This window comes from Oryza sativa, chromosome 8 (assembly GCF_034140825.1).
Source record: "Oryza sativa Japonica Group chromosome 8, ASM3414082v1".
NCBI classification, from domain to species: Eukaryota; Viridiplantae; Streptophyta; class Magnoliopsida; order Poales; family Poaceae; genus Oryza; species Oryza sativa.
In genome coordinates, this window is record NC_089042.1 from 13,548,865 (window position 1) to 13,565,115 (window position 16,251).

Here is a 16,251-nt window from a genome sequence, read left to right on the forward strand (position 1 = left end):
TCGGCCCAATTGGCCCAGCCGGCCCAAGAGAGGCAGCCGCCTCTATCCTCCTCCAGGTGCGCGTGTTCCACACGCGCACGCCGCCGCCAATGCCTTCCCTCGCCGCTAAGGAAACGAAGCCGGCCGCCGTCTTTCGAATCTTCACGCCACCGTCGTCGTGCACTCCTTGACCTCCTCCTCCACAACCGCCTCTCCCCACCGCCCTTCTCCTCTATAAATAGCCGGCCATCCCTCCCCTTCTCTACCTACAAATGGAGCTTCATCTCTCTCTTTCTCTCCCATGTCCGGCCATGACTGCCCCCGGCCGATCTCCCTCATTGGAGCTTCGCAAGCCAAACCCTTGCGCCACCAACTCCGCCTCGCCGAGGTGATTCCATTTTTCCCGTTTTCCCCTTTTCTTCCACCCCATAGCAGCCACCATCGCCACTTCTTTTAGTGGCCGGAGCAAGTTCTTGCAGCTGCCGTTCCAGCCATCCCTCTCTCTCCCTCCGCCAGCCACCACCCTCTCCGGATGCACGGTGCTCGGGAACACCATGCGCCGCCGGCGTCGCCGCCCTCCAGCCGCCGGAAAACCGGCACCCCTCCTCCCCTTCCTCTCTGTTCAACCGAAGGAGAGAACGAAGAGACGGGAAGAAGAAGAAGAAAAGAAAAAGAAAGAGAAGAAGATAAAAGACTGACGGGTGGGCCCCTCTATAGTAACCTTTCTAATTTCTCAATTTAATTCAAATCCAATCTTTAGAAGCCCATATCTTTTAAAATATAAACCCAATTCCCGTGAAACATGGACCAAAATTCTTCTAAAATCTTTCTCTATCTTTTGAGGCTATTTTTTGCTATTTTCTCATTTTATTTTATTTTTGCCTATTTTTGGATTTTATTCGATTTCCTTTTGAATTTGAATTTTATATGTTTAACCCTAGGTCTTGAGGATTCTTCTGACACATTAGATAATATCAGTCAATCTCAGGACATCGAGCAAGGCAAGTTACCATATACCTTTTGATCATTTAAGCCTATATTTTATAAATTATTTATTTATAGCCTTCTATTCAATATTCTATTTTTTATGCATAAATCAACCATAGAAACCCAGACAATTTAGTATTGCTTATTTTGCTTACAATCTGGTTAAAATACCTTATACTTAGATTGGGACAGTACGTAAGATTTGGTTGATTCCTGGGTGGCTAGTACTGTCTCAATCGATATAAGTTTTGCCAGGTACTTATGTCAAACGAACGGGTACGACCGCAGTTCTAGAATGGGGACAGACCTAGTCATTATGTTACTTAGCAATGTGATACCTCTGTGTAGTGGTTCTTATTTTTAAGTCCTCGAGCAGGAGGCAACTATAGCTGCGAAGGGAAATTTCTACCATTACCATGTACTGGTAATTGGTTTGTTGAGCTCAATTATAATTATGGTTATAATTCTAAACCCTGATCGAGATGACGTGGTGTCATACGATCAGTTCCCCTCAAGTACCCCGGGAACGCCAGAACTCCTCTCGCTGCTGTTAACGTCACGTTCAGAGCGCATGAGGATATAAGTTCATGGAACAGGTACCACAATTGTTAATAACCTAATACTGGGCCATGACTAAGCTAATGAATATTGGCAAGTCGTGGACTGCGGGTAAAGCGTACATCTACTGCAGTAGAATATTCATGAAACTATTCGAATAGCCGTACTCACGGAATTGAGTACCGGGACTCATATGGTACCCTGGTTAGAAACCTAAAGTATATATTTCACAAACTCTTGCTTTAATATTTCCAGATTGTCTATTATTGCTTTCTGCAAAGAACTCTACTCTATGCCAACGCATAACATGTTTCCATGGTAGCTTGCTAAGTATTGTGAATACTCACCCTTGCTCTCATTAACCTTTTTCAGATTTGGGTCAAGAGGAAGACCCCTATGACTATTATTATGATGACCCTGATAGCTTAGAAAATCCCTAGAGGTTATACCTTCCTAGTCAGAATGTACTAGAACTTCCGCTGTGTAATATTAGTACTTATGTTTAATTAGGTGAGTACCTATTCTTGTAAAACCCTTAGAATTGTAAACTTTAACATATGCAATGAAGAACCAGCTGTATTACATGTATCAATATTTACTGATCCAGGCATTGATACATTAATCTCAGTCGGATCCAAGTTATTAGTTTTGGGACCCGACACGTATGGCCCACCCTTATTCACAAAGTAGGTAGTAAACATCGGTGATGCCTAATAACTAATTCAATCTTTCTCTTTAATACAAGCAATTATGATAGATCGGACCCAACCGAGACAGTATTAATTGCTGGCAACAAAGATCAGATAATTTAAAAATTATATGGATTCACACAAAAAGCCGATGAGATTGCTTAGGTTACGGGTAAATAATGTATCGGCTAAAGCTCTGGTACAATCTTATGCAAAAATATCATACATAGTTAAATCTATTAAACAAACCATATTCTTAGCAGATTGTACTTAATCAAGACAGAGCAAAACCAATAGCCAACTTAATAGATATCAAGGTGTGATACAATTGCATAAGAGGATATATGTAACATATTAGGTAAAGAAAGAACATGCAAACTTAAACCTAAAATACCTATATCATGTAAGATCAGCTGAAACTCCGATGCAACCCCTATCAGCAATTATCGAGCAAGTTAGTTCTTACAACTTTGACTATAACTTAGTATATCAAACCTAACTGATGCAACACCAAGCTATATTAAAAATTGATAGATCTGAACAAACTGATATTTGCTATTCAGGGTGGTAGATACATTAACTAATCTAAAACAACACTATAATTTAATATAATATCGATATTCCCAAATTTAAATCAACCAACACACGTTAAACAATATTATCAACTTTAGATTACCTAATGTATATGATAAATAATTGCTATATCAACTGGAAGTCGAATCCATCTGAAGTAAACAGTAGCCCCGACGATGTCACACCCTGATAAATACATCCCAACTTAAAAATCACTTTCTAAAAGGAACAAAGGAAATTATTAAAAGCTTAAAAGAAATCTCAAACACTAAGAGCATCTCCAACAGCCTCTCTACTCAACTCTCGAAGCCAAAAATTTGGCAAATAAGCCAAAAACACTATTTGACTCTGCAAGCCATCAAGCCTATCCATTGGCCAACTTTGGCTAGTCTCCCAGGCTGGCTATTCTCCTCTTCAGCTCTTCCTCTACTCATGCTTTTCCTCTCCATCGCCGAGCCACCACCACGCCAATCACCCGCACCTCCACCACGCTCCCTTCTGGCCCCGCCGGAAAGCCCAAGTCGCAGCCGTCGTTGTCGTGGTGCATGAGTGGGCGGCTCGCCGCCGAGGAAGATGAGCGGCAGCGGCAGCTCGGCGACGAGGAGGGGCGACTCATCGACGAGGAGGAGCGGTGGCGGCGGCTCGGCTCCTCGGACCTACGGTGGATGGGCACACGACAACGACGACGAGGAGTGGTGCGGCAGCTCGGCTCCTCGGACCTGCGGTGGACGGGCGCACCACGACGACGAGGAGGAGCGATGGTGGCGGCTCGGCTCCTCGGGCCTGCGGTGGATAGGCACACGCGGCGGATCCGGCGTCGGGAGCGGCGCGCGTCGCGAATCCGGCGCCGGGCAAGCCCGCACGCATGGCGACGGATCGGCGGCGGAGAGAAGCCTCCGTGCTCCCGTCCCCCTTTCTCTGTCTCGCATCTCCAGCGATGGCGGAACCTCGTCGTCTCCTCACCGCCGCCGCCGACGTTGCCGTGTCCGCCGCATCTCTAGCGCCGTCGGTCGCCTCGTCCCCGCACGGCAGCCCCCTCCGTCGACCACCTCCGTCAGCCACCTCGTCCGCACGCCGTGGGCTCACGTGGAAAAGGGGAAGATAGAGGGAAGGGAAAAAGAAATTAGAGACTGACATGTGGGACCCATCAAGATTGGAGAGTGGGATAGAGAGATTGTTGGAGTAAAAGGCAAATATGACTCTCTAATTTTTTGGCCATTGGCTAAATGGACATTTGGAGAGTCCAAAATAGCTAATCTGTTAGAGATGCTCTAAAATACGTCCCAGAAAAATCCGAAAGTGGCTTGGAGTATTTTTGTTAAATTCTCCATGCTCTAAAATTGGTTCCTCAATTTTTACTTGAATTTTTAAAGCAAACAAAATAATTTTAAAGCAAAAAAAACCAAATTCGGAGTAAATTTAAATGAAAAACCTAAAAATAAATCTCTCCTCTTTGGGCCATTTACGGCCCAAAGTCTGTTTTCCCTCCCCGCTGGCCCGCTCGGCCTTTCTCTCCCTCCCTCCCTCCCTCCCTTTTGGGTCAATCTCCCTCTCCCAGCCCGTTCTTTTCTCCAAGCCAACCCACTTCCTCTCCTCTCTCTCCATCGGACCTAAGTCCGTCCTCGACGCGGCCTAGCCAGCCCAACTGTAGGTCGTCCCCTACCTCTAGCGGCTGACTGCTCCTCTCTCTCTCTCTCTCTCTCTCTCTCTCTCTCCTCCGTTCGGAACCCTAGCGCCGCCGCCGAGTTGATCCACCTCCTCGCACGATTCTCCACCAAATTGATCAGAAAAGTCGGTTCCTTTCCTCCTCTTTATTTTTGCCATAATTTCCCACTCAATTGTGTACAAACTCACCTTGAATCGATGACTTTTCATCTCCGGCGAACTACCGGCATTGATGGCCGGCCAGTGAGCTCCCCCGGCCGTTCCACTCCTCCCCTGCCTATAAATGGGCAGCAACACCTCCCCTCCCCTTTGAAAGAGAATCTATGCCCCTAGTGGGTTTTGGTTAATTGATGACAAACGATTAGGGGATTAATGCGCTTATTGAATGTATAAGCAAGGGATTAGTCTGATGAAGAACCAATGAAGATTACGAAGAAGAATATGCAATACAACGATGTTTCATTGTGATTCAAGGCTAGAAGTGACGAAAGATGGCAAGATGATGTGACCATGCCTACCAGTGATACAACCATTGCTCACATCATTGATCAACAAGAAGTCATCAAGGTCAAGTCCTCCAAGTGCTGGAATCCGATTCGGCCACCTGCTGCACTGTTGACTTCAAAGGGCCGCCAAAGCTGCATAGGACCTCTGTTTTTGGCCCTTGAGTACTTGACGGAAAGCTCTCGGAGTCCTATTTCCAATAGAACCAGCCACATCTCCGAATTCCAGTTCGTTTGGCTGCAATCACACAAACAAGGTTCTGCGTCACCTATATTGGGCCAATGGGCTTGTAACTTTATTTGGGACCCCGGCCCAAGTGGGGCCCATGTGGGGTGCGCCCCAACCAGGTGGATCACGACCCTAGGGCCCCATAGGTCGTCCTCCCACCTCCTTAAATAGTTAGGTACCCCTTCATGGTTTCTGGGGTTTTGTTAGATTAAAGTTTAGCCATTGCTACTTGCTGGCAGCGTGCGTGTCGGCTAGACCGTCCGTCTGCTTGTTCTTCGGAACCCCAACTTATCTTATGTATTCATTCCTTTTTTTTACGAGGAAAGAGTGATTATATTAAAACTTAAGGAGGTTTACAATCACGATCCAGAAGCTCAGACACACACCGAGGAGCTTTGAACCGCCAGACTACACACTCTTTCGACCTAAGAGCCAGCTGTGCTAGCTTATGAGCAACACAATTTCCTCCTCTATGAACTTTCTCAATCTTGCACTGGGGAAGTAGCTGTAACTTTGCTTTGGCCTCCTTTAAAATCGTCCACAGACGACATCTCTCTGAATCCAGCCCCCTCATCGCTTGAACTATATTGGCACAATCAGTTTCCAGTACAATCGGGAGGTTAATCCATTTTAGCGCTAGGTGTATACCCTCCAGACAGGAATAGGCTTCAGCCTCCTCCGCCTAACTGCAGTGCCTGATGATCCTCCAGGCCGAGAGCAGGACCTGACTGCCATGATCTCGAATAACAACACCCAGGCTGGCTTCCCCGGTCTGCTGAACAAAAGCTCCATCCGTATTCACTTTCGCCCAGTTTACCTGCGGCTTTGCCCAACTATTTGGTTGACAAATGATTTCAGTTTGCACCCTTCTACCTTCCTGCTTGGATACTTAGCTCTTCCCGTTCTGGTTTCCTTCATCCTCATGTTTAATTTGCTCGGAGTGTCAAAACAGCAAAGCCCCAAAGTTTGCAGTCCCAATTTTACAATTTTCTCAACACTGGGGGATTTGCAATTATGACACTGCAAACATTAAGCTTTGCTATAATGACACTGGACCCATATTTCATAGACACAGATGGGCCCATTTATCATCCACTCGGAGTGTCAAAACAGCAAAGCCCCAAAGTTTGCAGTCCCAATTTTGCAATTTTCTCAACACTGGGGGATTTGCAATTATGACACTGCAAACATTAAGCTTTGCTATAATGACACTGGACCCATATTTCATAGACACAGATGGGCCCATTTATCATCCACTCGGAGTGTCAAAACAGCGAAGCCCCAAAGTTTGCAGTCCCAATTTTGCAATTTTCTCCTCAACGGTTGCCTATCCTGTGCCAAACAAGATGTCGTTTCGGTGGAACCAAGCTCTCCATAACATGAGCAAGAAACAAGCTCTAACATCCTGAGTTAAGCCTTGAAGGATCAACAAAAGCCAATCAGGGCCCGTGCGTGCCAGCAAGTATTATGCTGGCAGCTTCCAACAGGAACGAAGAGACTCCCTCAGAGCTCTCGCCCTCATACATGAGATGACAGCATGAAACTCATCCTCTACTTCCATACCACAAATACGATAGGTAGCATCAACTTCCAGGTTTCGGGAGCATCTATTTCGTATAGTAGCAAGACCCTTGTTAGCTAGCCTCCAAGCGAAAATCTTGATCTTATGGGGCACCGGTGTTTTCGAGATGGAGCCCCAAATACTGCGCTCACCATTTGCAGCCGAGCTGGAAGAACCAAGATTAGAATCAAGCCTAGCATGCAGCACCAACTTGTAAGCACTTTGAATAGAGAAGAGACCTGACTTTTCATAATGCCACGCAAGAAAATCCTGTCTGATATTGAGGCAGTTTAATTTTGAGAATTTCTATGGCATCAAAAGGATTGCATATTCGCCAGATCAGATCCGCATCCCAGGAACGATCATCTTGCTTTATTAACTGGGAAACCCAACGAAGGCGACACCTTCCAGCAACACCAGCTAACATAAGCGAGGATTCACTCGGTATCCACCGATCATGCCAGATTCTTACTTTTGTCCCATCTCCAATACGCCAAATCAGACCTTTCTTCAGCAATTGAAGACCATATTCCAGGCTCTTCCAAGTCACCGATGAGTCACCCAGGAAAACAGCATCTATTAACTCACTGTTAGGGAAATATTTAGCCTTCAACAACCTGGCGCATAAGCTATCCGGAAACTGAATCAGGCGCCAAGCTTGCCTGGCTAGGAGAGCTTGGTTGAAAAGCCTCATATCCCGAAAACCCAAGCCTCCCATGAATTTAGGCAGAATTAGCTGTTCCCAAGCGATCCAATGCACTTTCCGTTTATTGGTCTCATCACCCCACCAAAAATCCCTGATCATTTTGGTATAATGTCGGCTCCCAAAACTAATGATTCAGAAACCGACATGTTTAGACTGTATCAAGCCCTGGATCAGTAGATTGATACAAGTTCAATAATCTGGATCGTCTTTGCATACGTCTAGGCATAGCTTTGAAGGAGATATTATTATATGAAGTAATAGGGTATTTACAAGATTGTGTCTAACTATTACAGCAGAAGCTTTAGAATGGACTACCTCTGCTGTTTTGCTATAGACTTAAACTATCTATCTAATCTATAATTGAGAATTAAGTTAGAATGAAACTAACTTATATGATTGAACTCCCAGCATCGATAAGAAGGACTCTGAAAAAAAGGGGTTGAAGCAAGGGTGAGTACAACGTACTCAGCAAGCTATTATATCAAATATGAATGTATGAAATATTATCTGAGTGGAGCTAGGTTTAATTGCAGAAAGCTGAGAAAGTGGAAGGAGAAAGCTTGTAATGTTTTAAATGCAACAGTATTTAATAAAATTTCGAATTAGGTTTCTATCCAAGATGCCATAGTGAGTCCATATGCCCGATAACTGTAACAGCCCTAGGTTCATAACCAGGTATTTAGAAGTGTATTTGTTGTCCTTTAGATTTTATATTTACTATGTTTGCAATTTGATCATAGGCGATAACAAAATTAACTCTAATCGGTAAAATTGAAACCACTTCTATTTGAACAATAACTTGAACAGAAGTGTACATGTGCAATAATTTATTCAAATACTAGTTTATTTATCACCAACAAATATAAATTTTGTGGAATTTTTACTCTCTGTTTTGGCCTCCTAAAAATTCAAACTAACTTTCAGCCTAACCAATTTCATCTTTTCACCAGAATTAAAAAATTTTGATTTTTTGAGTGAAACTTTGAAAAATGGAAACTAGGTGTCCAGGTCTATCTCCACACCAAAGGATAAAATTCTATCACTATTATTTCTTGAACTAACTGAGTGTCATATTGGAAGAGGTGTAAAATTACTGAAAATTCCTGAAATCTGCCCAAATTCTTGTTCCACCTCTATTCTAGCCCTTACTTCTTAGACCACCACGACTTGGGCCCACTTGTCACTGACCTTGGGTGCCTTTTTAGCCCAAAACCCACCCTTGGGCGTTCTCCCCACCTCAGGACATAAGGTGGGCAGAGGAAAACCCCTTCTTCTTCCTCCCCTATTGTTCTTTCTTTTCCTCATCAAGCTGAGGTCCCAGCTCACTTCTCCTCCCCAAATCCCATCTAAGAACCCAAACTCAAGCTCTGCATGTTAGACCACAACAATCCCCATCATCCAAGCTTTCCATCCATCCCAACATCTTGCACATGCATGGAGAGTTGAGAGAGATCGAGAAGGAATAAAAGAGTGGTGGTTTCAGCCTGCAGGGCTGCAGCAGCAGCATTTTGTTTTCCTCCATTTGGTGAGCTTCCTTTTCACCCATAGTGCCTCTTTTGAATTCCCTCCATGTTGAACATCTATAGCAACGTTCTATAGGTTGTCCACTCCATTGCTGCAGCTAGAAGGTGGCTGCAACTCACCCCGAGTTCATCTCTTTTGGTTTCGGTTGAAACAGCCCTAGGCAACGTCTCTTGCCGTCAGCCCAAGACCTTGCTCCATCTCTTGCCATCAGCCCGAGGCCTTAGTCTCTCACGACCCTACGTCCAGGTTGCTGCCATGTGAGCGAAGTCCGGTGGAAGTTGGAGAAAAGGGGAGTGAAAATAGAAATCGATTTCTGAGATAGCTATTGAGCTGAAAGAGGTATGCGCTTTAAAAATTCATAATTAATTCATATGAACTCCGAATTCAGTGAACCAAATTTCTGTGGATTAAGAAAAACGTGATATTCAAGAAAACGTGATATTCAATGTTGTAAAATAAAAATGACCAACTTTTGTACTTGTTTTCCCAGTAAAAATATAAATAGCTATATGTATCCCTTGTGTGGTCTAGCTCTTAATAAATTCGTAAGAAATTATTGGTAAAAGCTAAAATTGTGAAACCAATTTTGTTGAGCTTATATTTTAGTACTCTTTGCTGTTGTGGTGTTGTTTTTGGCAAAACTACCTCTTAAATCATGTTTAGGAGTTTATTTAGCATTCCTATGTTTTTAAGTTGTAAAACCCATATATAAATAATGACAACATACAGCTGTGAAATATTTTTTCTTAGGACCTGTGAGTGATATACTTTACTCTAAAAATAATCATTATTATGAAAGCTTGGTTTGAGTTGCAAGTTGCTTGAAATGCTCTAAAGGAAACATTAATATTTACAGAACTGCCATTTTCAGCACTTGAGAGCTTGTCATTTTCATATCTCCCAAACCATAAGTGATAATCTGGTGATTCATTCACCTAAATTCAAGTTAAAATATGATCTACCTACTGTATTTATTTCATAATTTATTGATCATTTTGCATGTGCATGTTTATTTGGCTCTTATTCGCATATTGCTTCTTTTTGATATATTCGGAGATTCCGGAGAGAAACGAGCCATATCCCGAGGAGGATAGTGACTACCCTCAGCAGCAAGGCAAGCACCTAAGCATATAGAACCTATGATTTCTCTAAAAATGATTTGGTTGCAATCTATACGTATATATATGCATGCATTGCCTAGATATTAATATTGTCTGTTTATGGTGTATTAGAAGAACCTATTTATGCATTTAGTTCTTGTAATATTGCTGTCCTTATACCCTATTACCACTGGTTGGGATTACTTGGGATGCCTTATTCATTAATGCTTTGCCATGCTTGGTGCTAATAGAACTATAGGGATGGACAATGCTATTAATTGTGGTATTTTGACAACTTGCATTATTGGGCATAAAACTTGAGCACTTACACTAAATAATGGTTGATGAAATATGTTGGACTTGGACGGGTGATAGGGTGATGAAGGGAGGTTGGTTTTCCTCTGATGCAAGTAGCCCCGTCTGAGTCGTTAAGGACCGAACATTTTGACATCTATTCAAGCACCCTTCGTACTTACCACATGCCTTATTTGGGACCGGCTTGTCCTTTACTAGTTCTATTGTGATCATTTATACCACGTTGGAGAGACATGAGGGCAGGTAGCCCTTTGGAGGGCCTCGGGTGCCTATGTTGGCCGGGGGTGCCTCCCGCGTGGCGTGCCCGCCTGACGCACGCACGTGACTAAGTCGTCGGGAACCCCAGCGTGGTATAGGTGGTTGGGGTGGGGCTAAGAAAGGGCATGTAATGAGCTTGAATCACTTGTGTACCGCACTCGACGGGGTGTGTAGCATTTGATCTTTGTTCATTTCGTGTGGGTCCAGTTGTACACTTCTGATCAGAGTATAATCTATTCGAATAGCCGCGTCCTCAGTTATGGACATTGCTTGATGTGTATCTCACTCATGTTAGCATCAAATGTGGATTATTATGGATGGGATTATGTTTGATGGTGGTGTTGGCATGTTGTGCCATGTTGGTATGGACTTTGGTGGTCCATGGTTGATGATGAGAGCGCCATTTGGGTTCATTTGCTTATACATTTCAGAATTATATACTTGCTGTCCATAAATTAAAATGATGCTAGATTTACTTGTCCTTGCTTATTTTACTCATTAATTGCTCAATAAAATTAGCTTTATGCAAATGTTGAACCTAGAGACCCCCTATAGGCTATAAAACTTGCATACTTCTCTCTCCCTTATGTATATATAATTTTGGGTAAGACTTGCGAGTACATTCTTGTACTTAACCCGGTGTCTGCAATTTTAGGAGAGGAATCCGGTTTTGAGTTATGCTTCTTGTGTGGTCATTGCTCTGCCGAGGGCGGCGAGGGCAATGAGTGATCTCTTGCGGCTTGGCTCTTGCCCGGTTGGTTTGCCCTAGTGGGGTTGTGGCACCACCGGTTTTATCTTTTGGTTATGAACTCTAATTGAGACTTCCGCTGCTATATTTATGTGTTGTATGTTGGGACCTAGGACCCTATTATGTGTCTTGTACCTCGCTGCACTTTAACCCTATTATGGTACTTGCTATGTTTATTAATTGCTTGCGATGAAAGTGTGAGGGTAGTCGCATTCCTGGGGACTAGCTAAGCATGAGTAACGGGTTTTGATCGCTTGAGATAATTGGGGATAGCACTTTGGATCGAGTCACTGGGGTATGCTTTTGGTCGCCACCTTCGAGTGGTTGACGGGCATATGATGTGGTGGACTGGCAAGCTATCTTACGGTTATGTCTTGCGCTCACTACTCGACATTTCGGTTATTATAACAGAAGGTTGTCAACCGCGATCATGGACACATTGAGGACGAGTGGCTATTTATGCGTGTATGGATCCCACTTCTCCAATAGTATGTGGTGGTCGCGTTGGACACTGGATGGTATAATACTCGGGGTGTCCACAGCGGTTGGTATCAGAGCAATGCCGACTGTAGACTAGAGCTAAGTTGGCAATTTGAAAATGATTTGCAAAATATTCAACTTGAGTCGATTGTGAAAATCTTAGTATGTGTGAATCTTTTTTACTCCTCATTTTATTCTAGTGTTCTTTCTCACCTTATTCTTAGATTTTCCACTCATCTTGGTCTAATTTGGTTGACAAAATAAATTTATTACTTCTCCCATTCAAATATTAGACCGATAATGCACCCGATAAGTTGAGGGAATTAAAATTTATTCTCAGTTTGTAAGTACAATTAAAATGTGCAATAGTCACTCTAAAATGGTGCCTTGCTGTTCCTCATGTTTCTCTTAGTCTCCCCAAATTTTTTGACAAATTATGAACATGTTTTAAACCTCCAAAATCTCAAATAGCCAAATCTGGAATTTCTGGAACAGTCTGTAATCAAATAATTCTCCAGGACAAACTACTCACTATTTTGCTGTCAAAATTTTTCTGGAGCTGGGCAACTACTCCAGGAACAACCACAAAAATGTTCAGAATTTTATCACTTCTGTAGCCCTCTCTAAAAATTCGTAAAGTGGCTGCTGTTCGGCAACCTGAGAAATTTCAGAACCTTGTTTCGGAAGATGTAAAATATACCAACTCAAAAATTCGACCAAATAGATTGCAAAAGTGTACTCCCAGCTGAGAGACACTCGATAGAAATGTGTCATATAGCAGTAGCGGCCAAGTTGCAGTGTTGGTTTATTTGAATTTTCATGTTCCGGCGATTGATACGCTTTTGGCCCGCTATGTTGATCACAATTGGAAAACTATTTTGGTTTATTGCTTCTTGTTCGAGCTTTAGTATAGGATGAGCTCAATTGATTCTTAATGCTTCTTATTTGGTTGCATCATATCATGCTAACATAACTTGTCACATTTGTATATAATTGAATTGTGCATTTTTATTGTGCATTGAAATTAATTATGCAAACATAGACTTAGCTTCGCATGCGTTTGTATTGTGCATTCATATTAAGTCGGTAACCTAAACTTAGTTTATCATGTACGATGCGTGCTAACTTTCAGGCCATTATCAATCCTTAGTTGCTCCCATCACTAATTATGTTTAATCTCATATCCATAGGATGACTCGTCCCAGCACTCGCTCTCAATCCCATGATGCTCCAGAGGGTTCCCGAAGCCGTGGTGATGAACCGCCACCTCCTCCTACCATGGCTGAGGTTCTTATGGCCGTGGAGCGCAACCGTGAGGCTGAAAACGCCGTCCTTCAGCAAATCGCAGCAAGTGCAGCCGCTACCGCTACCCACATTGCCCAAGGGGCGGGCGGTGGTGGACACCATGCCGCCGGGGGACTTGCTGAATTTCAGCGTACTCAACCTCCGGTGTTCACTCGCTCCGATGATCCACTTGATGCTGATGATTGGCTTCGCACCATCGAGCGGAAGCTCACTCTTATTCGCTGCCCCGACGCCGAGAAGACCAACCTGGCAGCCGAGCAACTCCAAGCCGCAGCCGGTGATTGGTGGGAGAACTTTCTCGCCATGCAACCCGACGGCCGTGTCGTCACTTGGGCTCAATTTCGGGATGCTTTTCGTGCTGCCCATGTGCCGAAGGGTATTATGGACCTCAAACAATGTGAGTTCCTATCTCTCACTCAAGGCAACAAGTCCGTCATGGAGTATCTCTGCGAGTTCAACCACTTAGCTCGCTATGCTCCGGATGATGTCAAAACCGACACTCGCAAGCAAAATCGGTTTATGAACGGGTTGTCGGCGGAGATGCAACTCGAGCTCGCTGCACACTCTTTTCTGGACTTTCAGGACCTCGTCAACAGGTCCGTGGTCGTGGAAAGCAAGATGAAGAACCTCGAGGCCGAGCGCAAGCGCAAGAAGGCTGCGCAGATTTCAGCCGCGGGTGGTTCGCAAAAACCCCGTGGTTGGCAGCCGCCCCCTCCGCGTTTTCAAGCACCACCACCTCCTCGTCCACAAAGATTCGTGCCACGCCCTCCTTAGCAGCGTGTCGCGCCTCCCGTGGGTGGAAATCAGCAAACTATTCGCCGGCCCGTTCGCTCCAACAACTGCTTCAATTGCAGGCAAGCGGGCCACTACATCAACCAATGCCCGTACCCTCATCGTGCACAACTCCAAGGACCAAGACCAGCAGCACCACGTCCTAATCCACCTCTCAGATCAGCACCTCAGGGTCAGCAAACTCAGAAGAGGGGTAGAGTGAACCATGTCACAGCCGAGGAGGCGAACGATGCACCGGATGTTCTTGTTGGTACGCTACTTGTCCATTCATACCCAGCTAGTGTGTTGTTTGATTCTGGAGCTACACATTCTTTTGTCACCAAAGGTTTTGCATCAGACCATAAACTCCCAATTAGTAGGTTGCACCCACCTTTAATTGTTACATCACCCGATTCAGAAATCATAGCTGAATTTATTAGTCGGGACACAAAGATAGCTATACAAGGGGTAGAATTTACTGCCGAACTTACCATCCTCCACACAAAGGGTTTAGATGTCATCCTAGGCATGGATTGGATGCACAAAAATCATGGGGTTATCGATTGTGGTCATCGTCTCGTTACACTAGAAAATAATACCGGCGAACTAATCTTTCTTGCACTTGATGATCATTCCCCACAACTCCATGCTCTTTCGGGCGCCAAAGCCATTGATATAACTGCTGTACCAGTGGTGTGTGAGTACCCCGATGTCTTCCCAGAGGAACTACCAGGAATGCCGCCGGATCGGGAAGTTGAATTTGTGATTGATTTGCTGCCCGGAACGGCTCCAATCTCTAAAAGACCATACCGTATGCCTCCAAATGAGCTAGAAGAATTGAAAAGGCAACTCACGAAGCTACAAGCAAAAGGTTTCATTAGGCCAAGCTCCTCACCTTGGGGATGTCCGGCTCTCTTTGTAAAGAAGGACCTTAGCTTGCGGATGTGTGTTGATTATCGTCCGTTGAATGAAGTCACCGTCATGAACTAATATCCACTGCCTAGAATTGATGATCTCTTCGACCAATTAACCGGCGCTCATGTGTTCTCGAAAATTGACTTGAGATTGGGCTACCATCAAATAAAAATCAGACCAGAAGATATACCAAAAATAGTCTTCTCTACCCGTTATGGTCTATATGAGTACACCGTCATGTCCTTTGGTTTGACCAATGCACCGGTATACTTCATGAGCTTGATGAATTTGATTTTCATGGAGTATCTTGATCAGTTTGTGGTTATTTTTATTGATGACAACCTCATCTACTCCAAATCCGAAGAAGAACATGAAAAGCACCTTCGTCTTGTGTTGGAAAAATTACGCGAACACCATTTGTATGCCAAGTTTAGCAAATGTGAGTTTTGGTTAAAAGAAGTTGGATTTCTTGGCCATGTATTATCCAAAGGTGGAGTTGCTGTATATCCAAGTAATGTTCAAAAGGTGTTAGATTGGGGACAACCCAAAAATCCATCCGACATCCAGAGTTTTCTTGGTCTAGCTGGCTACTAGCGTCGGTTTATCGAGAATTTCTCCAAAATTGCTAAGCCTATGACCCAATTATTGAAGAAGAATGAGAAGTATGTGTGGTCAGCTGAGTGTGAGCAAAGTTTTCAGACCTTGAAAGAAAAGTTAACCACTGCTCCCATTCTTTTCCTACCCGATACACACAAAAGCTTCGACATCTATTGCGATGCCTCTCGTCAAGGACTCGGTTGTGTTCTTATGCAAGAAGGCCGAGTTGTGGCATATGCATCTCGTCAATTGAGACCTCATGAAGTGAACTATCCAACCCATGACCTTGAATTAGCCGTTGTTGTTCATGCACTAAAAATATGGCTCCACTATTTTATCGGTAACCGTTGCGAAATCTACACCGACCACAAAAGTTTGAAATATATCTTCTCCCAATCAGATCTGAACCTAAGGCAAAGAAGGTGGTTAGAACTCATCAAGGATTATGACATGGGTCTACATTATCACCTGGGTAATGCCAATGTTGTTGCTGATGCGTTGAGTCGAAAACCGCAATGCAATTGCTTGTCGGTAAAACCCCGATCGGAGACCTTATGTTCGGAAATTCATAAACTTGGTTTAGAAATGGTACCACATGGTTCCCTTGCTGCCCTAGAAGTGAAACCTACTCTATATGATCAGATCAAAGAGGCCCAAAAAGATGACAAAGGTATGGCTCGAATCCGAGCTAAAATGGTCGAAGGCAAGGCTCAGTGTTTTACCCAAGATTCGAATGGTGTTTTATGGTTCGGTAAGCGCTTGGTTGTGCCTAACCATCGCAAACTGAA

The 16,251-nt window shown here is 44.0% G+C and overlaps 1 protein-coding gene and 1 long non-coding RNA gene across 2 annotated transcripts; both read left to right on the top strand.

Annotated features, from left to right (window-relative positions):
* Positions 1-243: 243 nt before the first annotated feature.
* Positions 244-2,116, top strand: LOC136351632 (uncharacterized). The gene is made up of 3 exons (XR_010734781.1): positions 244-680; positions 921-980; positions 1,897-2,116. It is a non-coding gene; the product is annotated as an uncharacterized lncRNA (long non-coding RNA).
* Positions 2,117-13,153: 11,037 nt separating this feature from the next.
* LOC136351552 (uncharacterized) lies at positions 13,154-13,954 on the top strand. The gene has a single exon (XM_066303729.1). The coding sequence runs from the start codon at positions 13,154-13,156 to the stop codon at positions 13,952-13,954; it is 801 nt and encodes a 266-aa protein (XP_066159826.1).
* The last annotated feature ends 2,297 nt before the right edge of the window (positions 13,955-16,251 follow it).